The 23,283-nt window shown below is 48.3% G+C and overlaps 10 protein-coding genes across 11 annotated transcripts; 4 read left to right on the top strand and 6 right to left on the bottom strand.

Moving 5' to 3' along the window:
* Window positions 1-7: 7 nt before the first annotated feature.
* Window positions 8-1,539, top strand: LOC9636601 (uncharacterized protein YJL213W). The gene is made up of 5 exons (XM_002993935.2): window positions 8-170; window positions 314-580; window positions 630-764; window positions 821-949; window positions 997-1,539. Exons 1-5 carry the CDS (start codon window positions 51-53, stop codon window positions 1,393-1,395), a joined length of 1,050 nt encoding a protein of 349 aa, XP_002993981.2. The 5' UTR covers window positions 8-50; the 3' UTR covers window positions 1,396-1,539.
* A 125-nt stretch (window positions 1,540-1,664) lies between these two features.
* LOC112343674 lies at window positions 1,665-4,467 on the top strand. Its single transcript, XM_024667535.1, has 4 exons — window positions 1,665-1,683; window positions 1,746-2,949; window positions 3,016-3,460; window positions 3,521-4,467. Exons 2-3 carry the CDS (start codon window positions 1,759-1,761, stop codon window positions 3,331-3,333), a joined length of 1,509 nt encoding a protein of 502 aa, XP_024523303.1. The 5' UTR covers window positions 1,665-1,683; window positions 1,746-1,758; the 3' UTR covers window positions 3,334-3,460; window positions 3,521-4,467.
* Window positions 4,468-5,839: 1,372 nt separating this feature from the next.
* Window positions 5,840-7,188, top strand: LOC9636595. The gene is made up of 5 exons (XM_002993934.2): window positions 5,840-6,036; window positions 6,094-6,200; window positions 6,246-6,696; window positions 6,762-6,880; window positions 6,943-7,188. Exons 1-5 carry the CDS (start codon window positions 5,848-5,850, stop codon window positions 7,160-7,162), a joined length of 1,086 nt encoding a protein of 361 aa, XP_002993980.2. The 5' UTR covers window positions 5,840-5,847; the 3' UTR covers window positions 7,163-7,188.
* Window positions 7,189-7,195: 7 nt separating this feature from the next.
* Window positions 7,196-8,552, bottom strand: LOC9636594 (bark storage protein A). 2 transcript variants are annotated; one of them, XM_002993928.2, is made up of 6 exons: window positions 8,318-8,552; window positions 8,194-8,261; window positions 7,980-8,135; window positions 7,668-7,916; window positions 7,442-7,621; window positions 7,196-7,382 (listed from the first exon to the last, which is right to left on the bottom strand). In XM_002993928.2, the coding sequence occupies exons 1-6, from the start codon at window positions 8,538-8,540 to the stop codon at window positions 7,218-7,220; spliced, it is 1,041 nt and encodes a 346-aa protein (XP_002993974.1). In that variant the 5' UTR covers window positions 8,541-8,552; the 3' UTR covers window positions 7,196-7,217. The 2 variants fall into 2 exon arrangements, with proteins under 2 accessions (XP_002993974.1, XP_024523309.1); XM_024667541.1 differs by having other exon boundaries at window positions 7,231-7,621.
* Window positions 8,553-10,764: 2,212 nt separating this feature from the next.
* LOC9636593 (TLC domain-containing protein At5g14285) lies at window positions 10,765-11,590 on the bottom strand. Its single transcript, XM_002993927.2, has one exon. The coding sequence runs from the start codon at window positions 11,566-11,568 to the stop codon at window positions 10,765-10,767; it is 804 nt and encodes a 267-aa protein (XP_002993973.2). The 5' UTR covers window positions 11,569-11,590.
* A 54-nt stretch (window positions 11,591-11,644) lies between these two features.
* LOC9636592 lies at window positions 11,645-13,552 on the bottom strand. Its single transcript, XM_002993926.2, has 13 exons — window positions 13,410-13,552; window positions 13,288-13,355; window positions 13,171-13,233; window positions 12,985-13,110; window positions 12,859-12,939; window positions 12,730-12,783; window positions 12,587-12,677; window positions 12,443-12,513; window positions 12,282-12,351; window positions 12,139-12,191; window positions 11,987-12,080; window positions 11,831-11,928; window positions 11,645-11,769 (listed from the first exon to the last, which is right to left on the bottom strand). The coding sequence occupies exons 1-13, from the start codon at window positions 13,495-13,497 to the stop codon at window positions 11,671-11,673; spliced, it is 1,056 nt and encodes a 351-aa protein (XP_002993972.2). The 5' UTR covers window positions 13,498-13,552; the 3' UTR covers window positions 11,645-11,670.
* Window positions 13,553-13,563: 11 nt separating this feature from the next.
* LOC112343672 lies at window positions 13,564-16,732 on the bottom strand. The gene is made up of 7 exons (XM_024667533.1): window positions 16,671-16,732; window positions 15,547-16,037; window positions 15,404-15,473; window positions 15,200-15,306; window positions 14,345-15,125; window positions 13,956-14,282; window positions 13,564-13,887 (listed from the first exon to the last, which is right to left on the bottom strand). The coding sequence occupies exons 2-7, from the start codon at window positions 15,659-15,661 to the stop codon at window positions 13,812-13,814; spliced, it is 1,476 nt and encodes a 491-aa protein (XP_024523301.1). The 5' UTR covers window positions 15,662-16,037; window positions 16,671-16,732; the 3' UTR covers window positions 13,564-13,811.
* A 12-nt stretch (window positions 16,733-16,744) lies between these two features.
* LOC9636591 (phosphatidylinositol 4-phosphate 5-kinase 9) lies at window positions 16,745-20,546 on the bottom strand. The gene is made up of 10 exons (XM_002993925.2): window positions 20,395-20,546; window positions 19,826-20,328; window positions 18,366-19,673; window positions 18,136-18,303; window positions 17,913-18,078; window positions 17,749-17,859; window positions 17,508-17,695; window positions 17,322-17,446; window positions 17,116-17,275; window positions 16,745-17,053 (listed from the first exon to the last, which is right to left on the bottom strand). The coding sequence occupies exons 3-10, from the start codon at window positions 19,619-19,621 to the stop codon at window positions 16,762-16,764; spliced, it is 2,466 nt and encodes an 821-aa protein (XP_002993971.1). The 5' UTR covers window positions 19,622-19,673; window positions 19,826-20,328; window positions 20,395-20,546; the 3' UTR covers window positions 16,745-16,761.
* LOC9636600 (5-methylcytosine rRNA methyltransferase NSUN4) lies at window positions 20,353-22,221 on the bottom strand. Its single transcript, XM_002993924.2, has 5 exons — window positions 21,473-22,221; window positions 21,303-21,398; window positions 21,029-21,238; window positions 20,642-20,962; window positions 20,353-20,581 (listed from the first exon to the last, which is right to left on the bottom strand). The coding sequence occupies exons 1-4, from the start codon at window positions 22,175-22,177 to the stop codon at window positions 20,720-20,722; spliced, it is 1,254 nt and encodes a 417-aa protein (XP_002993970.2). The 5' UTR covers window positions 22,178-22,221; the 3' UTR covers window positions 20,353-20,581; window positions 20,642-20,719.
* LOC9636599 (U3 small nucleolar ribonucleoprotein protein IMP3) lies at window positions 22,216-23,283 on the top strand. The gene is made up of 5 exons (XM_002993933.2): window positions 22,216-22,381; window positions 22,438-22,545; window positions 22,600-22,674; window positions 22,738-22,817; window positions 22,883-23,283. Exons 1-5 carry the CDS (start codon window positions 22,248-22,250, stop codon window positions 23,032-23,034), a joined length of 549 nt encoding a protein of 182 aa, XP_002993979.1. The 5' UTR covers window positions 22,216-22,247; the 3' UTR covers window positions 23,035-23,283.

Raw genomic sequence — 23,283 nt, 5'->3', positions numbered from 1 at the left:
TTTGTGACGCTCACGTCCATGTCACGGCTATAAGCGCGAACTTGCATGATATGTCAAGTATTCCGGCTTCTCTTATCACTGCGAGGGCGACCAAGGTGTTGCAAAACATGCTGATGCGGGGTTTTACGACTGTGAGAGACGTTGGCGGCTGCGACTGGGGACTTGCAAAGGTATGTCTCCAACTTATTCTAGCCATGCATCTCAGAGAAGCTGCATTTGGTTGTCAGGTTCATTCTATGGCCTGTTCATGTTTTTGAAAGAAGATGCTATTGCTCCAGATCTACACGTCTTGATACCAATCATCTTCAAACAGGCAGTGGAAGAAGGAACAATTCTTGGCCCGAGGATCCTTTTTGGTGGCCATGCGCTCTCACAAACAGGAGGTCACGGAGATATGCGACTGGCGGGAGAAGACGACATTTGCTCGTGCTCGGGCTCCTTAGCCCTTGGTCGGGTATGCGATGGCGTCGCTGAAGCTCGTAAAGCTGCTCGAGATGAACTTCGAAAAGGCGCTTATCATATCAAAATCATGGCGTCTGGCGGTGTCTCTTCACCAACTGATCATCTTACTAGTTTGCAGGTAATGCTTCTCTAGTTGGTTTTGCGCACCAAATGACTTTGTTTCACAGTTTTCAGCTGAAGAAATCTCTGCCATTGTAGAAGAGGCTACGCATTGCGGCAAGTACGTATGCGCGCACGCCTACACCGCTACAGCTGTAAAGAGAGCGCTAGAGCTTGGGGTCCGTAGCATAGAGCATGGAAACGTGAGTCCTTTTATCTTGGTTTTGCAACGACTTAAAATCTAACTGGTTTTATGCAGCTCGCTGACACGGAATGCTTAGATTTGATGAAGGTGAAAGGTGCATTTCTAGTACCAACTCTTGTGACATACCATCAAATTCGTCGCCAGGGTGAAGCGTCCGGTATGGCCCCGGAGCTTGTTGCAAAGGTGATAGAAGGATAACTTTTCGTTCTTTCTACTTACTGGGCCTGCAGGTAGGGGACTTGCTAGAGAGAGGACTAGACGTGGTGGCACTAGCAGACCAACGAGGTGTGAATATTTGTTTTGGGACGGACTTGCTTGGTTCGATGCACGACCATCAACTCGAAGAGTTTTCTCTACGATCACGCGTGCAGTCTCCTATAGCGATTCTTAAGTCTGCGACAAGTACCTGTGCGCAGCTCTTCAACATGGATGGCCAGATTGGCTGCGTGGCAGAGGGAGCTTACGCAGATTTGCTGGTGCTAGACAAGAATCCAATAGCAGATATCGGTGTTCTAGCCGATCCCAACAATCTGGTTATGATCCTCAAGCAGGGAGAAACTGTGAAGCTGCCGAAGGGACTGGCGACCAAGATGGTAGATGGCAGACCGTGGACTCAAATTACAAGCTGAGAGCTCGACCAAGTAAGCAAGTGTTTATGATGTTCTTACAGTGTGAATCTGTAGAGGATGACCTTTGAGGGAATTTACTACTCTGAGAAGGTGTTATGTATCATTCATCTAAAGTTGACGGTACGATTCTGCGTTTTTCTTTGCGATCCTTCTAGTACAACCAATATTGACGTTTTGTTGCTATTTGAGAATTATCGCCTTTTGCGCTTGTGGTTCAAGATGCTTCTGCCGCTGTATAAATATTAGCTGCGAGTCTTCATACAACATCATCCTATTGCATTGCAAGTTGTAAGTTGCTCCATGCATTGCTCTTATGCTTTGCTCTCGGTAACAATTTTCTCGGTTTGCAGATCACAAGGAGGGATGACGTCCAACACCAAACCAGTGAGGCTCCCCCACTACTTCACGCTGAAGAATGCCGAAGGGAACTACCTGACACTGAGTGCTGTTTTGAACTACCTCCCTTTCAACTTCTTCTCCTCCAAGGAGAGAACCCGTCTTTCAACATATGAAGCCCTCTACAACTCCAAAGACAACTCGGATTCGACGGTGATGATCCGTGCTCCAAATGGCCGCTATTGGAGGAGATTTTACGACAATTCCTCGCCAGGAACAATTCCGTCAGACCATGAAGAGCCCAAGGATCCAAGCGACAAAACTTATCATTTCCAGATCGTCGAAGCTCCCGATGCCAAGAACAAGATCGTTATCAAGTCCACAATCGACGGTCTCGACGTTTTCCCAGCGGCCGAAGTGCAGAACGCCGAAAGCCTTGCTCTCAATTTCCCGACTTTCTTAATGCTCAAGGCCAACAACGGCAAGTTTCTATCCGCCTCTTCGGGAGATAAGTCGTTGCGGTGCAACATGGACAGCCGCGAGCTCGAGGGAGCTTTCCAGGCCACGCCACTTGTGGACGGGAACTTTATCTTCCAGAGCGTTACCAGCAAGCTCTTCTGGCGCCGGGACACTGACAACGATGACTGGATCATCGCAGACACAAAGAAAGAAGCCGCTCTCGAGGATCGTTTCTGCCACTTCAACGCATCCAGAGTGAGTAAGAACATGATCACCATCCGCTGCGTCGGATACGACTCGGGCCTCTTTGTCCTTCGTAGCGACAACGAAAACAAGCTCAAGGCCGTCTCCTCGAGCGTCGACAACGCCGCGACACACTTCACCGTCTATGATGGAACCAGCAACAAGCACATCTTCAACGTGAAGTACCTTCTCGGGCTTGCGGAGGTGACCGATATCCGTCCTCTGGTCGTCGGCCAAGGCTCGGTGGTGAACAACGGTGGCCAGAACGCCGACCTCCAGGTTCAAGTCAGCTTCACCGAGTCCGTATCAACGAGCAACCGCTGGATGACGTCCCAGACGGTGGGACTGGAAACCAGCCTGACCGTGAGCGCTGGAATCCCCGAGATCGCCTCCGTAGAAGCCACCGTCACAGTCGGGGTGGAGAAAACCACCGAGACCGAGCTCGGAAAGGAGATGACCAACCTGCTTACATTCCAGTCTGGCTATCTCATCAAAGACGTGCCTCCCGGAGGAGAGGTGAGAAAGTTTTCAAGCCTCAGGCTCATTCAATTTGATTCTTTTCCCTTTTCTTTCTTGCTCCAGGCCAAGGTGGCAGTGGAGTGTACCAGGGGAAAATGCAGAGTTCCCTTCACGTACTCCACCAAAGCTACTCGACTCGACGGCATTGACACGAAAGTGGAGGACGAGATCGGTGGTGTTTACGAAGGTGTGTCCATTTTCAACGTCAGGGGCGTGATCAGTGGCTCGGCTCCTTCCAAACCAGCCGCTGCTTCCAAACCAGCTACTGGTAGTGGTGGTCTTGTGGGTTCTGTTGTTAGCGGAACGGGAACTGTGGTTACTGGAGTTACCAAGGGCACTGAGAAAGTCGTCGGTGGTGTTGTTGGTTCCCTGTTTGGCTGATGAGAGTTCCATCGACAATAAAATTATGGTGAGTTTTATGTAAAGCTAAGCTCCATTGGCAGGAAAGGTGGAGTGCCTTTTGTGATGAAGGATTTTTGTCCGAGCAGTTGTTGAGGATCCACAGACGGTACGAATCGAAAATGGCGTCTCGTCACTCATTTTGTCTGTCACTTATTTTGTTTTGCAGGCAATAGGAGTTTGATGTTGTTCTTTCCAGCGAAAAATCGTACCTTTCGCTGGAAGGAGCAAACAGAGACTTGGGAGCAAGAAGAACTCGGAAATATCCAGAGGACAAGACGAAGATAAGCTCGCATTTCCAGCTTCGTTACGCTGTTTCGTATCAAGCTGATTTTAAGTTCGCTGGAGTGAGTGGACTGTTTGTTTTCTTGATCCCAGGTTGGCGATTCGAGAGTGTCGTGGTTGCCTAGGCGAGGCTCAACACAAACGATGATACAGGAGAAGACTACAAAGAACCGGAGAGTTAAGCTTACAAGATCTTTTCTAGCAACTCTAAAGCTCTTCCCGGAATGGGATCCTCCACTCTCGCGAAACACGAGCGACGGGAAGACCGCGGCAATGGAGCCCAAGACACGCCCACGCCGATCCAAATCTTCCGCCGGCTGCTCATCGAGGACGAGGAATCAGGAGCGCTGGATCGACAATGGGACTTTGGGGAATGGAGCGGAGCTCGGTCGCTGCCGCTGGCACTGTGACTTCGTAAGAATCTGGAGCTGCAGCTGGTGCTTAGGAGCTGGGACTGGAGCTCGGGATGTTTGAGCTGTTGTTACCTGGATCACCGCGCTGTGGATCATCCTCTTGTCCCTTGCTCGAGTGTTGTTTCTCTCGAATCTCGATCCAGAGAAAGACTTTCGGTGTTTGATCGATCAAATCGGTTGGAACATGGTACACAGGGCGCTCCCTGGCGCCCTCACATCCAGCACGTATGGATTCTTGCGGGTGGATTCGCACAAGAAATCTTCGTCCGAGGAAGCAGCGGCTGTGGCGGACGATCCGGTTGAACGAGGCCGAGGATGAAAAAGAATATACTCTTTAAGAATTTACTAAGGGGAATTTGAGAATGGAAATACTGTGATCATTTTGATAGTATGATATCAATATCATTCATTTAAAGCTGACTGTAAGGAACTGCTTTTTTTCTTTTCAGTCCGTCCTTAGAATCGCGCAGGATCAATGTGATGGTTTGTTGTTATCTGAGAATTATTTGCCTTGCTTGTGGCGATCCGTAGCTCCACCTTCTCAATAAGATATGGAGTGTACCACTGGGTTCCTTTCACGTCCTCCACCAAAGCTACTCGACTCGACGGCATTGACACGAAAGTGGAGGACGAGATCGGTGGTGTTTTCGAAGGTGTTGTTGGTTCCCTGTTTGGCTGATGAGAATTTCATCCACAATAAAGCATGGTGAGTTTCAATTGAAAGCTAGGATTTTCGTCCGGGCAGTTGTTGACGCGTCAGACGCTACTGCGATTTGACAGTACGTCTCTCGTAAAAGTCTCCGCATCCTACGTAAGTGCGAAACAAAAGTTGAAGTAACGCGATGCGATTTTGGCTGGAAAGAACAAACGAAGGCCTGGAGCAACAAGAAGTCGACATTGACAAGAAAATAAGCTTGCATTTGTCACGCTGTTTCATATCTAAGTTGGTTTATCCCTGGAATGAGTGGACTGTTTGTTTGTTTCTCCCCAGGTTGGCGATTCCAGAGTTTCGCGACTGCCTAGGCGAGGCTCGATTCGATTCAACCCACTACGAAGAACCGGAGAGTCAAGCTTACATTGTCAGGGCCAAAAGATCTTCCTAGAGCTCTTCCCGGAATGGGATCCGCTTGCTTCCATGCTCCACTTTCTTGACGTTACATCTCCTCCTGCGGTACACGAGCGAGACAAAGACCGCGGCAAAGGAGCCCAAGAACACGCCCACGCCGATCCCAATCTTCCGCCGGCTGCTCATCGAGGGCGAGGAACGATCCGCGCCGAGAGCGCTGGGATCGACAACGGGAGCCTTGGAAGCGGAAGCTTGGCGGCGATGGCGGAGAGCTCGCCGCCGCTGGCACTGTGACTTCATAAGAATCTGGCGCTGGCGCTGGAGCTGGAGCTGGAGCTTGACCTCCAGGAGAAGGAGATGGAGCTCTGGATGCTTGAGCTGTAGTTACCTGGAGTGAAAAGAATGCGATCAGCATTACCGCGCTGTGGATCATCCTCTTGCTCGCGCGTTGTTTCAGAGAAAGATTCCGGGGCTAGATCAAATCGGTTGGATCATCACGTACGGAGGTCTACACACACGAGGCGCCCGCGTAATTGTGGCGCTGACTGACGGCCGCCAGTGCAGGGCAGTGTTATGATTTTTCAAATGGAGAGGAATATACTTTAGGGATTTATATCTTGCCCGTTCATAGAAAAGATTCGAACCCGAGAAGAATCTAGGGCTATTGACTAATTAGTTATGTTTAGGGAAAATAGAATATCCTTAAAGGGTTTAGGGGTTTAGGGCAAGAGAATGGGGAAGAAGAAGCAGCATCACCGCAAGCGCTTGGAGGAGGAGCTCCCTTCTTCCGCATTCGACTGCCACAGCGCATTGGAGGGAGATGCCGATGGCGCCGATGACGGCAATGGCGCGGCGGCCGTGCAGGGGGACGAGGAATGCGACGAGGGGCTCAAGCACGATTTGTACCAGCGCGCTGTTCAAGTAAAGCGTTGGCTCTTTTTCTTGCTTTTGGTTTGAGAAGATTGGACAAACTTGCAGGCTCCGCGGGGAGAGATCAGCTACTTGCAGAAATTCTTTCTCACTTACGTTGGAGGTCGAATTCCACTCCATATGCGCGAGGATTTCTGCGGCACAGCTTTGATCTGGTTTGAGTTTTTTCTTGGGCTTCTCCAGTAACTTTTCATGAGCAGCGCAGAATGGGTGCGAGGCGACGCGCGAAGAACAGCTGTCGGCGTGGATCTGGATGACGATGCTCTCTCTTGGGGGCTCAAGAACAACGTGCTGGGAGGTCGGGGTGACACAGCAGATCGTGTTCATTTGTTCCACCAGAATGTGCTTCATCCGCTAGCAAAGTCGGGTAAGTTTGTGCTCGAGAACAGATCTCCAGCTTCTGTAGAGACAAGGAATGGTGGAGAAGGAGATGAAGATCCAGAAGAAACAAGAGTGGAACAACGCTCCGATATCATCTGTGCATTGAACTTTAGCTGCTGCTGCCTCCAGGAACGTAAGGATCTGGTGTCTTACTTCCGGCAAGCACTGAGCTCCATTAGCAACAAAGGTGGAGTGTTTGTGATGGATCTGTATGGAGGATTGTCGTCCGAGCAGTCGCTAAGGATCCGCAGACGCTACAGCGACTTCACGGTACGAGACTTATTTTTTCTTTAAAGAAACGCAGCGATTCCATTACTTTGTTTGCTTTGTGCCAGTACACTTGGGAGCAAGAAGAGTTCGACATTATCAAGAGGACAACGAGGATAAGCTTGCACTTCCAGCTGGCCAAGTCGCGTAGAGTTCTTCGTCACGCCTTTTCGTACCACTGGCGATTGTAAGTTCGGTCTTAAGTTCGCGATTCAATCAGTGTTTTCTTTTTGTTATATGTGTTCCCAGGTGGACGATTCCAGAGGTTCGTGACTGCCTAGACGAGGCTGGATTCGATTCAACTCACTTGTGGCTGTGCGAGAGGCCCGAGCTGCTCGAGAGAAAGAATGGCCTTGACAACACAAACGATGATAAAGGAGACTACGAAGAACTCGAGAGCTTCAACCAGTGTGACGCCTGGAACGCTTACATTGTCGGGGTCAAGAACCGAAGATCACAAACTCTATGATACTACGAGCTCTGCCCATAACTTCATCACTGTTTCAAACGATTACAAGCTTGGCTTAAAACGTCGCGTGGGATGATCGGATGAATTCCACGACAGCAATCACCGCGTTCTCGGCCGCGAGGTCGCTGAATTGGATCGCCTCGTTGGAGTGATCCGAGCCTCCAGCGAGGTCGGAGATGGAGCGAAAGATGATGAAAGGTTTGCCTTGCGCGTAGCAAGTCTGGAAGAATCAAGATGAGATTTTGGAAACCACAAGGGGAAGATCTTAGAGAACTCTACCAGAGCCACTGCGGCGGACTCCATGTCCACGCTCGAGATTCCAAACTTGTCGTAGAGAAGAGTGCGGTAAGCAGCGTTGTCAAGGAAAACGTTTGCGCTGGATCCGGTGAGACCGAAGAGAACTTTGGGCTCGGAGCTCAAGCACGAACTGGAGTTGAGGCATGCTTTGAGCTCCAAATTCTAGAAAAACCAATGGAAGTTAGAAGAAGATCTAGAGAAGACTTACCATCAGCTCTCTTTGCGCGGTTTCATAGAGTGTTCTTGAGACTGGAACTTTGAATGCGTGTTGTCTAACTTCTGGTGTACCAGTGATGGGAAAAACTTCCTCGGGCTGGAAATAGATGTGTCCCAGCTTGTTGTCGGAATTTTCATTTGAGGGATCATTGTATGATCCAAAGTGGAGATTGCCAAGCAAACGAGTGTAGTCTCCATTTTGCTCCAGAGAGAGTTCGTCATTGGGACCTTGACCATACCGCTGCAAGATGAGAAGATTTCTTGAGATTGAATATCTTATTAAAGTTTCGGATTTGAGACAAACCTGCCAGTACCACAGGCCGGTGTGAATCCACGAAGAAGCGATGCTCACGTCCGCGATGTGAAGCGAAGGATTCGAGCTTCCTGCGATGCCGTAATGAAGGACAACGTCGATCCGGAAATGGTCAAGCAGCTGTTGCGTCGTGGTCCCGGCATTGAGCTGCGAGACATTCGATCAATTCATATGAAAAGCTGTGGAGAAATAACTTCTTGCAAACCATGGAAAGACCAGAGATGACGACAATGGAACGCTTTCCATGGATTGTTCCGATATGAAACCTTCTTCCTGAAAGAGACAAAGAGATTCCAAGCTCGAGAAATCTCAAAGTGTGATGAAACAACCTCCAATATCGATGAAGGGAATCGTGGCATCAGCAACAAATCTTCCTTGTTCGAGCAGAGGTGTAAACTCGTACATGTTTGGAACGACAATTCCAACATGAGCTCCACGGCGACTGACAGACTCAATCGCAGCGCTATCGCCATAGAATCCACTCACTCTCGAGCTCCACAAGATCTCCAGTGCCAAAGCTACGAAGAACACTACTAGCCATGAAGTTCTCATCTTCTTAGTTGCTCGTATGGTGAGATGATACAGTCTATACGTTGTTATATTGCGCGTACATGCCCGTGTGCATGTGAAACGTGGGTATAGGACGGGCAGAAAAGCCTGTTGTTTTTCGTAAAAGTAAAAGCGCTCGATGGGGGCCGGGGGCAGTTTTCATAGAAACTGGAGCTAAACTAAACCATTAAACTACTCAAAGTCCCTGTTCTTCAAGGACATTAAAACACCAGGAAAAGAACGAAAAAGAGATCCTCTTGAACACTTCAAAGTAGTGTTCTATTTTGAAGAAGTCTTGCTTGAGTGAACTAAACGATCATGCCAAGTTGCTTATATGCAAGGGAGATAGTTGACGTGAGGGAGAGCAGAACCAATTGTGCCTCCTGAATAAAACTCCTCCTGATTTGCGGCGTGGAGGAGGCCCGCGTGGCGAAAAGGAATTGATGATGTGGTGAGACAGCATGGCTGAGCCAAAGAAATTTCCAAGTATGAAAACGTGTTCCTTGGGAGCTCTGGGAACCTTCAAAGAGATAACAATTTTCCCTCCCTTGGGTATCGATCTTGCTCGATGGTGTTTGAGCAAAGACCTGGCTGCGTTCTTGGCTAAACTGTGGAAATGTGAGGATGATTTAAGGGATCATCCATGGTTTTCAGCGCCGTGGGGCGGCCGGGGAGTGATAGAGCAAGCCCTGGCAATGGCGAACTAGATCGCTGTTCGGGATAGGATTGGGAAGTGGCTGTGGTAGGGAAATTGGAAGCGGTGCGGCAGTGGCAATGGTGGCGGCAGTGGGTGGGATGACAAGGCAAAGATCTCCATCCTTGAGCTACCAGGAGATGATCCGGCTGCACGGTAAGGTGTGCTCAAGCTGGTAGCGAGGCTGAAGGAGATGGAGCATTATTTCGCCACCCCCAGCAACAGTGCGCCCGAGTCACAAGAACGACAATGCGCGGGAACCATATTGACTGATAGGGTGTTCTATATTGCATATTAAGAAGCAGTTTCACCATCATGACATTCCTACTGCATGGACGTGGAGGGACTGCAGGCATGGAATTATCTTGCTCTTGAGCTCAATAAGCACAATTCCTTTTGTTTGCTTGCAACTCAACTCAACTCTTGCAACAGTCTGTGATGGAAATGTTCTAGTGAACAGTTGTCGAATATCTCAAGGCTCTAGTTAGAACCAGCTTTCTAACAAAGGGACTAACAGGTTATCTGTTTCTATTGTAAGAACAATTGGTGTGTATTGAGGATTTTCAAATGGCAAAGAATCAAATTGTTTTCAAAATGGAGAAACTTTTTTATTTTAAAAGTGTGGAATTTTTATGGATAAACATCAAACGTTATGTCACTTAATTGGTCTATAACAAGCAGCAGTTCCAAATATTATGATAGCTATAAAATATAAATTTCTCCTCGAAATGAATTCTTGAAAAGTATAATAATATAATAGCTTGAACTTTTAATCTTTAAAATAATTTCGGAGTTCTATAAACTAAATTTATTTATTATAAATTCCAATAAAACTTCATATTCATACAATTTTTATTTCATGTCAAGATATATTCAATGAAAATAAAATCTATCACTATTAGATTCAAATAACTTGTTTTATTTAATTAAGATAACCTCATCTGATTTATAATAATTGACCAGTTTATTATAACTCTTTATTTATAGTGACTTAGATCCAAAATCAGGAGGTAAATCTCTAGTTTCACAAAGAGTAGGAGCTTACTTGTTCTTGAGTCCCTACTCTTTCTTGTTTCTGTGAGAATAGAAAAAGAAAGAATCACAAATTTTTTATAAAAGTAATCTTATGAGTCATGAAAAACAATGTGAAAGACTTGCCTTGATTTCTCATATTGGGATCACCATGCCCGAACTCTAGCAGCTTCATCCTGAAAAAAGAAGGCATCACAAACTTCTGAGTTAAGTCTGCTAATTCTACAAATCCATCACACATGATGTAAATAAACTTTTGTATCTTTTAGAGTGCTCACAGCTCATGAAAACTAACATATTCTCTTATAGCTCATATGTTTATGTGTGTTTTAGATGGTACACTTTTTATCCCAATAAAACATTTTTGAAGACTTACTTTTATTTAGTCCAGCTTCCTTCCTAGTAACTTAGTTATCTCTTCAAAGTTGACGCACATTCAGATACCAGGAGCGTTCTCTCCTTTCTATTCAAACTCTCTTCTACTATCGAGTCGAGATCTAATCAATCTCTCTTCCAGAATCCACTGCGTTGCGAGTAGAGCTTGAACAGTCCTCGCCACAGCCGAAACACCCAAATCATACTGCCCACCACCGCAAAGCTCACCTCAAACACCCAGAACCAAGCCAGCCATCGAGGGATCACAGTGTCGGCACAACCCCAGAGATAGAAACTCGCCAGCTTTCCCAGCAAGAACGGCCCCAGCATCCCTCGAACGATCGTGAAGAGCAGCGTGAACGTCGGAGACAATGCCGTGTAGACCCTCTCCGCGACTGGGAACTCGTCCTTGGCCAGCCTCGCCAGCATCCAGATCGCCTGGAGTGGAGTGGTGGCCTCCCCCGCCGCGATCAAGCTCATCACCGACTTGGCGCCATGGAGAGTGTAGTAGCGGCAAGAGATCATGTACGTGAGCGTCGCGAAGTGGTGAGCGATGAAGAGATGATCCTCGGGAACCGCGAGGAAGTAGTGAAAGAGGTCGACGATGAAGTAGGCCATGCTCCACTCCATGATCCTGTTCTGGAATGCCGTGTTTGGGGCGTCGAGCGTCCAGGGCGACGATACCATGTCCGCCATTGCCAGGGAAGCTCCGACCAGCGCATGGGCGAAGGAGATTGAGCTGCTCGCCGCACGGCATCGCTTGTGCTTGCTCCAGCTCCGGAAGATGAAGAACCAGGCCGTGGCATAGAGCGTGGCGAAGAAGAGCAGGGAGATGATCAACACTCCGCCTTTTCTGGCTTCGATCTCTCGCTGCTGCTTTGCGCCGCGGGAGAGGGATTTGAGATGCTCCATTGCAGCCTCGAGCTCCATTTTCTTTTCTACAGTTGCTAGAATGAAGTGTGCCCTTTCAGCTGAATCGGATGCGGTTGACCGTTAAGGGCACACGTGGACAGTCAGCTGAAAGTTCAAGAACTAAAGTTTTGAGATACAGAGATAGTTGCGAAACCAGCGCATGGCGGCTTCCATCATCGACTCCGTGATCTCGTGTCCCACATTCTCCTCCGCCACGAACTGCAAGCTCAATGCTCTCGTTTTATCAGTTTGATCTTGGAGAAGAATTTTCAATCAAAACCTGAAACTTTTCGGGATGCCCAGCTGCTTTGTAAATCTCGGATGTTTCACGGATGCAAGATTCCAGCCCCTCGACAGGACACCTTGGGTCATTCTTTCCTGAGATGAAAACAAATTCTCTCTTCATGGATTTCTTGAGAAACTTGTGAGTGCGTACCATTGAGAATGAGCAAGGGGCGAGGAAACACCGCTTTGAGAATGTGGTGGACATCAAACTCGTGCATCAGGCCGGGAGCTATTCGTTGCCAAACCTGTTCTACGTGATCAAATGAGTTTTCCTTGAAGAAAAAAAGAGGGGAAAGCACTTACAGCTGCGACAGTCTCTGAATCACAGCAAGCTTTGCCGAGGTCCCCAGCAGCAACTGGAAAAAGGTAAGAAGGAATTAAACCTTTGTGAATAACCAGCAAAGTTTTTTTCGTTTTTCTTTTCTGCTGTGAAGCTACTCGAATACCTTCAAAGGCGTGCGGGATGCTGCCAACTCTTGCTTGCCACTTATTGTTTTTTACTGCCCAGCTAAAGTTCTGGCACAACACAAAAGCATGTCACGAGATAAGGTAATCAAATCGAAAGAGAGAAGAACACAAAAACTAGAAACACAAAGATTTCGGGAACCTGAACACCAATCATAGGAACGGCTGCAGCAATTCGAGCGTCAGCAGCCATTGAGTACAGAGTGATCATTCCTGTGAAAGTGATCAGACAAAACCCATGAGAATTAAAACTTGGAAGCTGGTTTCCAAAAGATTGTATAAATACCACCGAGCGAAATCCCCGTCATTCCTATGCGAGTGGAATCGATGTCCTTTCTTTGGATGAGGTAGTCCATCAGCTTGGTCACGTCCCAGACCTGTGTGATCGATCAAGAAAACTATGTTCATAGCGAAGTCAATCTTACATACCGTATCGAAGATGAAAGGCATCTCTCGGCCTGTCTTCCACGCGGAAATCATAGCCTGCGATGGATATGATCGAAGAAGAAACGAGAAAGATATGAAACTTGCTTAGAAACTATGGAGAAACAAACTTACATTTTGATAAGATGATGATGCTCGCTCTCCGTGGTACCGATTATCGATGGTGATGGCAGTAAAACCATGGGAAGCAAAATACTGGCCAAAAAAATCTCTCGAGAAGCAAAGAAAAATAGCACATACCTCCACCACATTTCTTATGGAATCCTTGCAACTGTATGAGCTGTGGAGTATGACAAGAGCAGGACTTGGCGTTGCTCCATTTTTCCTTCTGATGATCAAGACTGGAAGCTGGCCTTGATCTCCACCCTTCACCAAAATTCCTATCGATGAATCGGGGTGGAAGAAAAATCGTGTACAATGCCTTACCTCTGTCACAAGAACAAGGCGCTCCTCTTCCAGTTGGTCGAGTTCTTCCCGAGATAATCGTAGCTATCAAAGATACGAAGCTCATGTGAGAAAGATCCAACGAGAAGAGATCTCTACCATAGGAATATCGAATTGCTGGACAGTTTCCTGTGAAACAATCTTGCATGATCTAGCCACCAGCGGCCCTGGAGAAAAGAGAGGTACTATCAAAGACCCAAAGAGGAGATTCTTGGAAAAACCTGAATCCTTGTGCCTGCTCGCCAAGAGATTGACAAAATCCTTTCGAGTTTTCTCGGCGGCATCGTGATCGATCCAGAGAGATCCCATTTCTCGAAAAACACAAAACCATCACGGCCTAACACCACTCCTTTGTCATGTCTTGGACTGGGTATCTTACGTGTCTTGTTCTTCTTGCACGATTCAATTGTATAGAAGATCATACATTAAACTAGTAAGCTATTTTTTTGTTCTCGCTGATGCTCCTCTAGCAGTCTAGAAGCCAACATCTGTATTTTCAATTGCCAGTTCAGCTTCTAGAGTGCTAGAGGGGAACCCAGACGTATCAAAACCAAAACGAAGCGAGAGCTTTTGGAATGGAGTGGAAGAAGGAAAAAAGAGAGGAGGATGGTCACCTATCACTGTTATTGTGGAGGTCGTATGATCATGTTCACTGCGTCCTGTAAGTTCTTTTCCCAATCGAGTTTGTTCTTACGCATCCTGGAAAAGAGAGAAGAAACAAAGATCTAAAAACCAAAAGAGCCAAAAAGCCGAAAGAAATATCTTACCTTTCGTCGTTGGCCCTGTTCTCTCTTCTCGGCGTGGATCGAATCCCCTCCCACCAGACTTTATCCTTCTCCTCGTTGGCTTTGGCCTCCAGGACGAGCTTCGAGATGATATGGTTGCCAACCGACGGGATGGAGTTGTCGTCGCCGCATTTCCCAGCGGCCGGAGATCCTCTCGCTTGCTGATCCACAACACAGTCGAAAGTCTTGGCCTTGCAATCAACCTCGTAGAGCGACTCGAGGCTGATCCTGGATGCGTTGGATGGTCTCGCGTCCACCTCCTTAACTTTCTCGGGCCTCGTAAACAAGTCGTAAGAATCAAAGTAGTCACTGGAAGAAACCAAAAGCGATTAGACCATCTCAAGTTACAAAGAGCACCAGTCACAACTTACCTGTTAGAAAAAGAATGCCGAGGTCTATACCGAGTAAGCGTGCTGTAGCGCTGGCTCTGGAAATCTTGATACTTGCTTGTCGGTGTGCCGGGAAGAAGAGAGTGTTGCTTGGAGTCATAGCTGTGCCGACCGTCCGACACTATCTTTGTTCCCCTGTCCAAAAGTGGAGACAAGCGTCCTCCATTCTTCTTCCAGACTTTACAGCTTTGCTTCCAGCTCCCATTCTCCTTGGAAACAGCAGCTAAATCCTGCTTCTGCCCGGTAAACCCATTTTGCTGAGCTCTGGTCCCAATGTCGGCACAGGGGAGCATTTGCCTGAATATAAGCGACGATCCACCGACCTTTTTTGTTCTTCCACTGTCGTCCTTAAAGCCCGACTCAATCCCTCCAAAAACAGTGATTGCTTTTCGTTGAGGGGTCTTGTCGGCACAGCTCGCAGGAGGTACTTCCTTACTTGAAACAAGCGGTGGTGGATTTGGAAGAGGTTTCTCTCCTCGGCATTGGCAGCATTCGTGCTTTGGAGCTCGGACTGGGAGTTCTTCGTCATCTGTTTGAGTTGTAATACTGTTACCATGATCCAAATTTGACCTCTGCTTGCACAGCTTGAGCTCGTTGCTGTTCCTGGCACTGGTGTCGGCTGTAGGATGATTTGTGGTCTGGATAACACATTCTTCCAAAGGAAAGGCTCGATGAACAGGAGACTTGGCGAGACAGGCGTGTTCTTTGAGCATTAGTTTGCACTGAATCTCGCTATCAGAGTCATGTGGACAATGCTCGCATTCTGCATTGAAAAATCGGGTCATAAAAAATCAAGAAGAGAAGAGACTATGAAAGTCTATTCTTTTTTCTATTTACCTCCATCAACAATCTCAGATCCTTTCAAAATGTAGTCGGCATCGTTCATAGGAAGAACCACATCATTATCGGAGACATCGTGCCAGATGAAGTCATTCTTGTACTTCCTGTTGTTTGACAAAGAACAAAAAAGAAAAGAAATGAAACACGAGCGCGAGCATTAGAAAAATGCAAGAACAGGAACTCCGAGAATAAGACCCGTACGTTTTGTAGGACCAAGAGAACAAATCCGGCATGCCCCTACCGCGGATAGCAACAAGACTTCGCTTCACATCTGAAGAGAAAAGATAGAAACACATTCAGTTCAGACCACGCAGAGCATCTTGAATGGTAAAGAAAGCACTTACCGCTGAGAAGCAGCTCATTCTCTTGCGTGAATCCAACATCTATCAAGTGTGGCTGCTCCAAAGACCCCTTCCTGCACAGATAGTATATCACCTGTGCTTGCTTGGAGTTGCTCATCCTTGAAAGGAGGAGGAAGAGCCTCACAACATTGAACGATGGAAGTCGCTGCTTGAAACCAAGTCCTTCTCCTCTCAGCCTTAAGAAGAATTGACACGAGCAGCCATTCCTGATGGGGATGCTTGAACCTTGATACCTCAAACAACAGTGAGGACTCCGGTATGCACAGCTCGCTGTGAAGTGACACGGCAGCTAACCATGACGCCGAGCTCAAAAGCTCGAGCGATCATTGATGATATTTCCCTCCTCCCATTCGCAAAGTTGCATGGTTTGTAAGTCAGCCACTGTAAAGGGCGCGCATTGGATATATAAGAGACAAACTTGCAGCGTCCCGTCTCACTGTCTACTTGGAGGCTCACGCGTAGCCATCTGGAATCTGCAAAAGGCTCCATTGTAATCAATTCCACCAAGTTAACCAAATCATGCTTCGCTACTTCGTGCTCATGGATCTGGGTTAATATGATTCGAGAGGGTGGCGTCTCTGGCACTTGGCAATGAGCTTTAAAGCAAGAATCCACCGATTCACAGTTCATGCCAGCGGCCAGCCAGGAACAAGAAAGAAAAAAAAAGAAGAAACAAAGCAAAGAAAGTCGACTCAAAACCTTTGGGATAACTTGTGCCAGAGGCCGCAGAGGGAAGATATTTGCGAAACAAAAGAGACTAGCTACAAAGTAAAAAGAGAAATGTTGGCATATGTGCTTAAGAACGCGCCTAATAAAAAGAGGAAGAAAAAAAAGAAAGAAAAAAAAAGGACGAGGATGGATGGATGGATGAATCGAGCAAGTGGTAGAAGACGAAGCATGCGCGTTCATTCTCTCTTTTTTATTTCCCTCTGTCAGCTGTGCCCTACAATCTTGATCTGACCTCCATCAACATGAAAAGAAAGCAAAAAAATAAAATAAAAATGGAAGCGAAAGAAACAAAGCTCGATGCGCAGAGCACTAACTGGCGTGATTGCGATGGAAATGTGCGAGAGCGAGAGAGAAAATAGGATTGTGGAGCGACTCACATCTCTTTTGCGCCATCCATCGCTCTGTCGCGCCCATCCCGCCCCTATTACAAACGAAGAACCCTAATTCTCAGTAAACGGAGAACCCTATCTAGCCATTCGAATCGTTGCTTGGAAATATCTTACAAACAAAGTCTTGGAAGCGCTGTGAGTAACTAGCGGGCTCGATCGCTGATATCGACACTGGATCAAACTGGAGCGATTTGTACGCGTGCTCGATCCTCTTGCCCACGTCGTATTCCTGGAGGATGTCAATCACGCCCAGGTAGAGAACCACGTCGTGCACCTCGTCCAGCGATTCTTCCTCGTCGTTGTTCTCCTCCTTTTTTCGAGGCTTTCGATCGGCTCGAGCGGGCATGTTTACTCCCAGCTGGATTTGCAGCCTGTGAGGAATCAACTCCATGGTTGTCAAGATCAAAATCCAAACTTGCAGGGATACTCTTACCGAGCAGTTCCTGGCAGAAGCAAATCAACCTCTGCATTGTCATCGGCTTCGGCGATTCCAGCGGCTGTAAGAGGCTTTCCTCGTATGTGGGAGCTCATGGTTCTCTTTCCTTGATCCCGTGGAACAAGTACTAGACTCCTAGCAGGCGTCCACTCCTCCTCTGGAAAACAAGGCTTAGACTATCGTAAAGCAAGCTTTGCTCTTACCACCATCGGGAATGGTTCCTTTGGAAGGTTGATAAAAGTGTGGCGCTCGAAAGTGAAGCCCCAACAGGAGGCTGTAATCCATTATATGTTGAGACTCGAGGAACTTGCAATCAGAGGCTATCTGCCTTCATCAGTTTAAGGAAAATGTCAGAACGAACTCCCATAAAGAATGAGAAGGAAACTTACTTTATCAAAGCGTCGCGCCAACTTGGTTCCAGATGGAAGACGTAGTCCAAATCCAAGTCTTTCAACGTGGTGTTCTCATCGATGTCGGCCTCGCCAGTGCAACGTCCTTGAAGCGATCCTTTCAAATCATATCGGCGGTGTATCCTCAAGTCCGTGCAAAACATGTTTCCCATGACTACGAACCGGACCTGTAACAAATACGTTGAAATTGCTCCATGTCAAATCACTTTCTGACAACTACCTTCTGCCCACCCTGAGGCTTCACACGATGCAGGCCGAAAAACTTTGTAATCAATGTATTGTCGTACGAGCTTACGTGATTGTAATAGCTTCGAAGCATTCTCAGCAACACCTGTCGAAGACATGAAAAACTGATAAAAGGCAGCCAGCTAGCTACGTATGTACCTTCACTTCTGACTTGCGCATAGTCTTGATCATAAAACGATCGTCGTTGGACAAAAAGAACACGCTGCCACTCTTTCCCGGGGATGGAAGCTCTCTTAGTGCAGAATTACCGCAAATAGAGAGCATGTAGTCGGCTGCATCGATCTTAAACATTTCCCGCAATCGTCTGCAAAATTTAGAAACAGAGCAGGCTAGATCAAACATCAGCAATGCATCTGCTTACTTGAAAACTCTTGGACAGTAGTCCTTCCACGCGAAATCGACCGTTCTATGACAAGGAGTTACTTGTGATCCCATCTTTGGAAACTTCATTCTCACGGAAGCCTTTGAGCCAAAATCCAGAGGACCGATGTTGTTACATGGCTCTGGAGTTACCTTTCCAACCGTGTACCTGACAAGCAAAACTAAAACTTAAGATCGTATGAACAAGCACAGAAAATCCAGCCGCATTACCTGATGCCTATTTGCAAAGTAAGCATGAGATCATAACTTCTGTGTCCTTTGAAGATCGTTTCACCCGGTCTTTTCGGCTCCCTTGGTTGGCGTCGGCGTTTTCTCCTGGAGCTCTTTGACAACACACTTCCTATCGGCTGCTTCACAATCTCATTGATAAGAACACCTTGCGCGTACTCCCTCTCCAGAATGGGAGCAACTTCCGGAACGTCATCTTTCTCTTCCTCTAAGATCGCTTCCCCGCCTATGAAGAACGACTCGAGGCCCAGCACCCTTTCCAAAGGCCCTTCTAAACTCCACCGTCTGCCCAGCCACACATTCTTCTTGATCTGCTGATCCAGATTTCCCGAGCCACTGCTCGTAATGAACCTCGAATCCAGCTCCCTCCTCCCATTCTTCCACGATCCCACCGACGTCCAGTCCTTGGCAATCCCGGTTGCGAGATACTCCTCCACTTTGTTGAGCATGAGGTTCTCTCGCGTGCTCATGTCCAACGGCAGCGTCCCAGCGGGATAGAAAACTCCCTTGCCGTCTTTCAGTCCCCGGCTCCAGGTTCCCACGAAAATACTTCCATCCGCCCAGTAGTAAACTCCACGGCCATGCTCCATCCCATTCAGCCACTCCCCATTGAAGGCATCGCCCATCCCCCACCTTAGAACTCCCTTTCCGGTCATCACACCAGCCTTCCAGTCCCCAACGTAGACGTTCTTGTTCGTCCACACGTACTTCCCGAAACCATCTTGCAAGCCGTGCTTCCAGGCGCCCTCATACTTGTCACCGTTGGCATAGCGGAGCCGTCCGAGACCGTGCTTCAAGTTCATGCTCCAGTTCCCCTTGTAGACGGCACCATTGGGAGCACGAAAGTTCCCGAGTCCTTGCATGAATCCCCCGGCAAACTCCCCCTCGTAGAACGCCCCGGACGGCCACACGAACTTCCCACGACCCGACTTCTTCCCTTTCTCCCACTGCCCCTCGTACCAGGAGCCGTTCGCCCATACGTACTTCCCTCTCCCCTCTGGAAGGTTTCCTACCAGAGCCCCTACATAGCGATCCCCGTTTGGAAGAGCTTTCTCGTCGCTAGTGCCGTCCAGGAGAAGCTCTGGCCTGTCACCGTTTCCCACATTCGCCGCATTGCCACTGTCATCTTCGTCATCAGCCGGCATGACGGATCCCCCCGCCGATCCCTTCAAGAAGCTGAAATCTTGCCTCTTCTTCGATCTACGTTCCAGCAAATCCGTCGACGAGGAGAGAAACATTGTTTTTCGGCGCAACGCCCGCTCACGTAGGACTAGGACTAGGACTGCTCATCTGCGCCAACACCACACACATCGATATTTCGATCAGTACGAAAGCTACGAGCGATGGACGCAAGCAAACAAGCCGCAATTCGGGGCAAATCCCAGACACGCAATGGAAACGACGAAAGCCTGCTGTCGAAGGGAAGATTATCTCTCTCTCACCAGCATCAGCCTGACCGCGATCTCCACTGCTCCATCGCCAGGCGCCTCCTGGCTCGCCCCCATTCGCGTGCTCGAATCCCAAAACCCTAGAGTGGACCTCGCCCAAGCCTCAAAATCTATGCTCTGGAGCATCAAATCTCTTTCTTTTAATCCTCTTAACGGCAGAGAGGGCTCGAATCTAATCCTGCGGCCCACAGCCCGCCACGTCACTTGCCCGGATTATTCGCCGGACGAGGTCCTGGCTACCGGACCGCTGCATGACATGTCGGCGCTTGCTGGCCCACTGCCGGCCGTCCAAGGGACTACGTGGAGCCATGTGGTTGGCCCATGTGAGCACACCCTTGCTGGGCTGACGCGTGGCACAGTCGCCAATAGTGGGCGATCAGCAAATGGAGATGGAGACCCTCCCCTCTTTCTTCCACTTTGTAGCCACGTTAATTTTTTTTTCCTCTTGGCCTTTCGAGCGCTGTGTGCTTGCAAATCGCTGTGGCTATGGCGCAAAGCTACAAAAATGTTCTAAAGTTTAGTGGTCAGCAAGATGATGTGATGGAAGATTATTCCCGACTTACTTTGACAAAGAGAGGTCGTTTGATCTCCTTTTCAGCGAAGAGGAGAGCTCCAAACAACAGTTTTCTCTCCTCTTTGTCTTCCCTTTGTCACGGGTTTGACGCTTTTGAGCGCGTGATTGTTGCACAGCGAACTCTGATGATTCCTGATGGAATCGAAAGCCGGCGGGGGAGCAGAAAGATCCTGGAACTTGAGAGCGAAGTTAAGAATCTTAAAGTCTTCGCTGCTATCAAATCAAGCTTTGCTCACCAAAGTTCGAGAGTGTTCCGTTGACAAGAAGCAGAAGTTTTGTGGAACTCTACTTACGGCTTGTGATGAGCTAGCTAGCTAGCTCTCTGGTCCTGGCAATAGCAGCAGTGGCTCCCCGTCGGTGTCTTGGAGCTCTTCTAGATCCTCGACACACTCCTCGAAAAGTTCCAGCTTCGTGCTAAGCTTCTTGAGCACCGCAATGTAGATTGGACCCCATCCTTGAGAAACGTCAGGGAGAATGATCCAGCCGTGCTCCGTCCTTTCTCCCACCGGCCACTGCTTTTGGATGATCTCGAAGTCAAGCTTGCCTTTCTCTAGTGCCTGTCAAGCCAAAGGTTAAAGCTGGAACAACGAGAAAAAAGTATAAACAATGGCCTCAGTGCTCACCTTTGAGATCACACAGTCATTCTCTAGCTGACTTAGGGAGCACGTCGAGTAGACAATCCTACCATAGAGCTTGGCAGCTCGTAGAGCCGCAAACAAGAGCGCGAGCTGCCGCTTTGCGCAATTCTCCGTGCGTCGGGGCGTCCATGTCCCGAGCTCCTTTGGGTCGTGTAGCAAGTGTCGCTCGGAGGAACAAGGTGCGTCCACCAGCACCTACAAACAAATACCCCGTGAACACGTTGATCATATTCCCAGCTAGCGTGAGAAAACGGTGCACCTTGTCATAGAGATCATGCTCCATCCATTTGATACCATTGCGACGGGTGACGCGAATGGAAGTCCGTAGATTTGCCGGCACGTACTCGGAGATGACCTGCAAAGCTGAAACTTTGATCAGTTCAAAGCAAACAAAGTGGAAGAACAAAAACAAAAACATGCAGTGTGTACCTTCGACAGTCGCTTGCTCCTTGTTGGCGATGGCTCGTTTGCTACCAGCGAGCCTTGGAGGAGATCCAGCTGCTGCAGAATTCCCAGAGTTTTTCCTCCGGGAGCAGCACACAAATCCAAGACTTTGTCGCCCACCTCGAGATCCAGAGCCTCGGTGACGAGCACAGACGCGGCATCCATGAGGTAGTAGTCGAAGACGTTGTGGGTGTCACGCTCGGGATGAGGGAAGAGCGCGCTGGATTCGTAGACCGGAAGCCTGAGGAATGGAACTCGAGTGGAATTTGGCGATGGAGGAACGCTGGACTCGTTGCAGTACTTGTTGACGAGGCATGCAACACGGGGCTTTGACAGGAGGCACGCCATCAGAGAGCTCCACCGCGCGCTTCCATACTGTTCTTCGTAGAAGGCCGAGAAAGAGTGGAAAACGTTGGACTTTCTCTCCTTCTCGAGCTCTTGCTTGAGCAGCTTCTTCATCTTGGATTTGGAGAGAGACTTCTTCCCGGATTGCTTCCTTGGATTCCTGCGCCCCGGAGGTGGAAAATCTAGCTCCGGCATTTCCAGGGATTCATCGTCCACATCGACCTCCATTGCCAGTTCCTCGTCGGAGCCCCAGGAATGTGTCTTTCTAATGCCGCGCAAGCGGCCGAGAAAGGAGCCAGCGCCTGTGAATCGAGAGACTCGCAAGCTAGAGACAGGAGATATCATCCACTCTCACCTCGATCGCATCCCCTCCAAGAATTAGGGCTAGGGTTTTGTTAGGGTTCTTGAGAGCGCGATGAGGAAGCTCAAATTTCACGAGCAGCGGCTGCTCAAGAAGGTGAATTTCTTGGAATGGAAGCGCGAGAGGAACTCGCGGGAGGTCCAGGTGATGCAGCGCTACCGAGTCACCGGCCGCGACGATTACAAGCAGTGAGTAACACCATAGTTTTCTCGCGAGCGCTGATTCGATTTCCCTGGTTTTCCAGCTATAACAGGATCTGTGGAATGGTTTCCAAGCTCACCAGCATTCTCAAGAAGCTCGATCCCAAAGATCCATTCCGGATACAAATGACCGATCAGCTGCTAGACAAATTGTAAGGAAATTTCTCTTTCTTTTTTTCTCGCTGCTTAGAGTAGAGCTCTTCCAGGTATAACATGGGAATCATCCCGACCAAAAAGAGCTTGGCTCAGTGCGAGAGTCTCGCTGCTTCAGCGATTTGCAGGTAAAAAATCCATCTTCCATCCGGACTGAGATAGAACTTTTTGATCCTCTCGTTTTCTCTCAGGAGGAGATTGGCAGTGGTGCTAATGAAGCTCCACTTTGCCGAGAATCTCAAGGACGCTGTGACGTTCGTGGAGCAAGGGCGTATCCTTTTCTTCTTTACGAGCAAAATCAAACTTTTTTTTCCCTTGACAGTGATGATCTCACAGACATTAGAGTAGGACCAGACACAATCACAGATCCAGCGTTCCTGGTGACGAGAAACATGGAAGACTTTGTGACATGGGTTGACACTTCCAAGATCAAGAGGAAGGTGCTCCAGTACAACGATCGCCTGGATGACTACGACCTCTTGAGCTAGATCTTCTTTCTTTCTCTACTGCCAAGTCGAAAGAGTATACGGTTGTCAAGCTTTCGCCACCGTTTCCAATGGTGAAGCTATGGAATTCTCGAGAGATCACACCAACTAATAGAAGAGGCTATGGTAAAGACTCGTGAGCCGTTGAGTAAGCTGGTAAAAGAGAAACAAATCCATTTCAGAGCGCTAAAAGCGATATGAAAGAAGCGTTGTAGCTTGAGAGAAGAATCTTTACGACGATTTTCCAGTGCT

Source organism: Selaginella moellendorffii, unplaced genomic scaffold (assembly GCF_000143415.4).
Source record: "Selaginella moellendorffii unplaced genomic scaffold, v1.0 SELMOscaffold_178, whole genome shotgun sequence".
NCBI classification, from domain to species: domain Eukaryota; kingdom Viridiplantae; phylum Streptophyta; class Lycopodiopsida; order Selaginellales; family Selaginellaceae; genus Selaginella; species Selaginella moellendorffii.
Note: the sequence above shows the minus strand (reverse complement) of the source record. Positions and strands in the feature narration are given on the sequence as shown.

Coding starts and splice junctions, on each gene's coding strand:
- LOC9636601 (XM_002993935.2), top strand. CDS start 51: ATGTCAAGTATTCCGGCTTCTCTTATCACTGCGAGGGCGACCAAGGTG. Junction 765..820: donor GTAGCATAGAGCATGGAAAC/GTGAGTCCTTTT, acceptor GGTTTTATGCAG/CTCGCTGACACGGAATGCTT. Junction 950..996: donor CCCCGGAGCTTGTTGCAAAG/GTGATAGAAGGA, acceptor CTGGGCCTGCAG/GTAGGGGACTTGCTAGAGAG.
- LOC112343674 (XM_024667535.1), top strand. CDS start 1,759: ATGACGTCCAACACCAAACCAGTGAGGCTCCCCCACTACTTCACGCTG. Junction 2,950..3,015: donor ACGTGCCTCCCGGAGGAGAG/GTGAGAAAGTTT, acceptor TTCTTGCTCCAG/GCCAAGGTGGCAGTGGAGTG.
- LOC9636595 (XM_002993934.2), top strand. CDS start 5,848: ATGGGGAAGAAGAAGCAGCATCACCGCAAGCGCTTGGAGGAGGAGCTC. Junction 6,037..6,093: donor TGTACCAGCGCGCTGTTCAA/GTAAAGCGTTGG, acceptor ACAAACTTGCAG/GCTCCGCGGGGAGAGATCAG. Junction 6,881..6,942: donor TTTTCGTACCACTGGCGATT/GTAAGTTCGGTC, acceptor ATGTGTTCCCAG/GTGGACGATTCCAGAGGTTC.
- LOC9636594 (XM_024667541.1), bottom strand. CDS start 8,540: ATGAGAACTTCATGGCTAGTAGTGTTCTTCGTAGCTTTGGCACTGGAG. Junction 8,262..8,317: donor TCCCTTCATCGATATTGGAG/GTTGTTTCATCA, acceptor TGTCTCTTTCAG/GAAGAAGGTTTCATATCGGA. Junction 7,622..7,667: donor CCGCGCAAAGAGAGCTGATG/GTAAGTCTTCTC, acceptor TGGTTTTTCTAG/AATTTGGAGCTCAAAGCATG.
- LOC9636593 (XM_002993927.2), bottom strand. CDS start 11,568: ATGGAGCTCGAGGCTGCAATGGAGCATCTCAAATCCCTCTCCCGCGGC.
- LOC9636592 (XM_002993926.2), bottom strand. CDS start 13,497: ATGGGATCTCTCTGGATCGATCACGATGCCGCCGAGAAAACTCGAAAG. Junction 11,929..11,986: donor CCCCTTGCTCATTCTCAATG/GTACGCACTCAC, acceptor TTTTCATCTCAG/GAAAGAATGACCCAAGGTGT. Junction 11,770..11,830: donor GGCATCCCGAAAAGTTTCAG/GTTTTGATTGAA, acceptor TTGAGCTTGCAG/TTCGTGGCGGAGGAGAATGT.
- LOC112343672 (XM_024667533.1), bottom strand. CDS start 15,661: ATGAGCAACTCCAAGCAAGCACAGGTGATATACTATCTGTGCAGGAAG. Junction 15,474..15,546: donor GAATGAGCTGCTTCTCAGCG/GTAAGTGCTTTC, acceptor TTTTCTCTTCAG/ATGTGAAGCGAAGTCTTGTT. Junction 13,888..13,955: donor AACAGGGCCAACGACGAAAG/GTAAGATATTTC, acceptor TCTCTTTTCCAG/GATGCGTAAGAACAAACTCG.
- LOC9636591 (XM_002993925.2), bottom strand. CDS start 19,621: ATGTTTCTCTCCTCGTCGACGGATTTGCTGGAACGTAGATCGAAGAAG. Junction 17,860..17,912: donor TGCGCAAGTCAGAAGTGAAG/GTACATACGTAG, acceptor TGTCTTCGACAG/GTGTTGCTGAGAATGCTTCG. Junction 17,447..17,507: donor TGGCGCGACGCTTTGATAAA/GTAAGTTTCCTT, acceptor AAACTGATGAAG/GCAGATAGCCTCTGATTGCA.
- LOC9636600 (XM_002993924.2), bottom strand. CDS start 22,177: ATGATATCTCCTGTCTCTAGCTTGCGAGTCTCTCGATTCACAGGCGCT. Junction 21,399..21,472: donor GGAGCAAGCGACTGTCGAAG/GTACACACTGCA, acceptor TCAGCTTTGCAG/GTCATCTCCGAGTACGTGCC. Junction 20,963..21,028: donor ATGACTGTGTGATCTCAAAG/GTGAGCACTGAG, acceptor TTGGCTTGACAG/GCACTAGAGAAAGGCAAGCT.
- LOC9636599 (XM_002993933.2), top strand. CDS start 22,248: ATGAGGAAGCTCAAATTTCACGAGCAGCGGCTGCTCAAGAAGGTGAAT. Junction 22,546..22,599: donor GATCAGCTGCTAGACAAATT/GTAAGGAAATTT, acceptor GAGCTCTTCCAG/GTATAACATGGGAATCATCC. Junction 22,675..22,737: donor GCTGCTTCAGCGATTTGCAG/GTAAAAAATCCA, acceptor GTTTTCTCTCAG/GAGGAGATTGGCAGTGGTGC.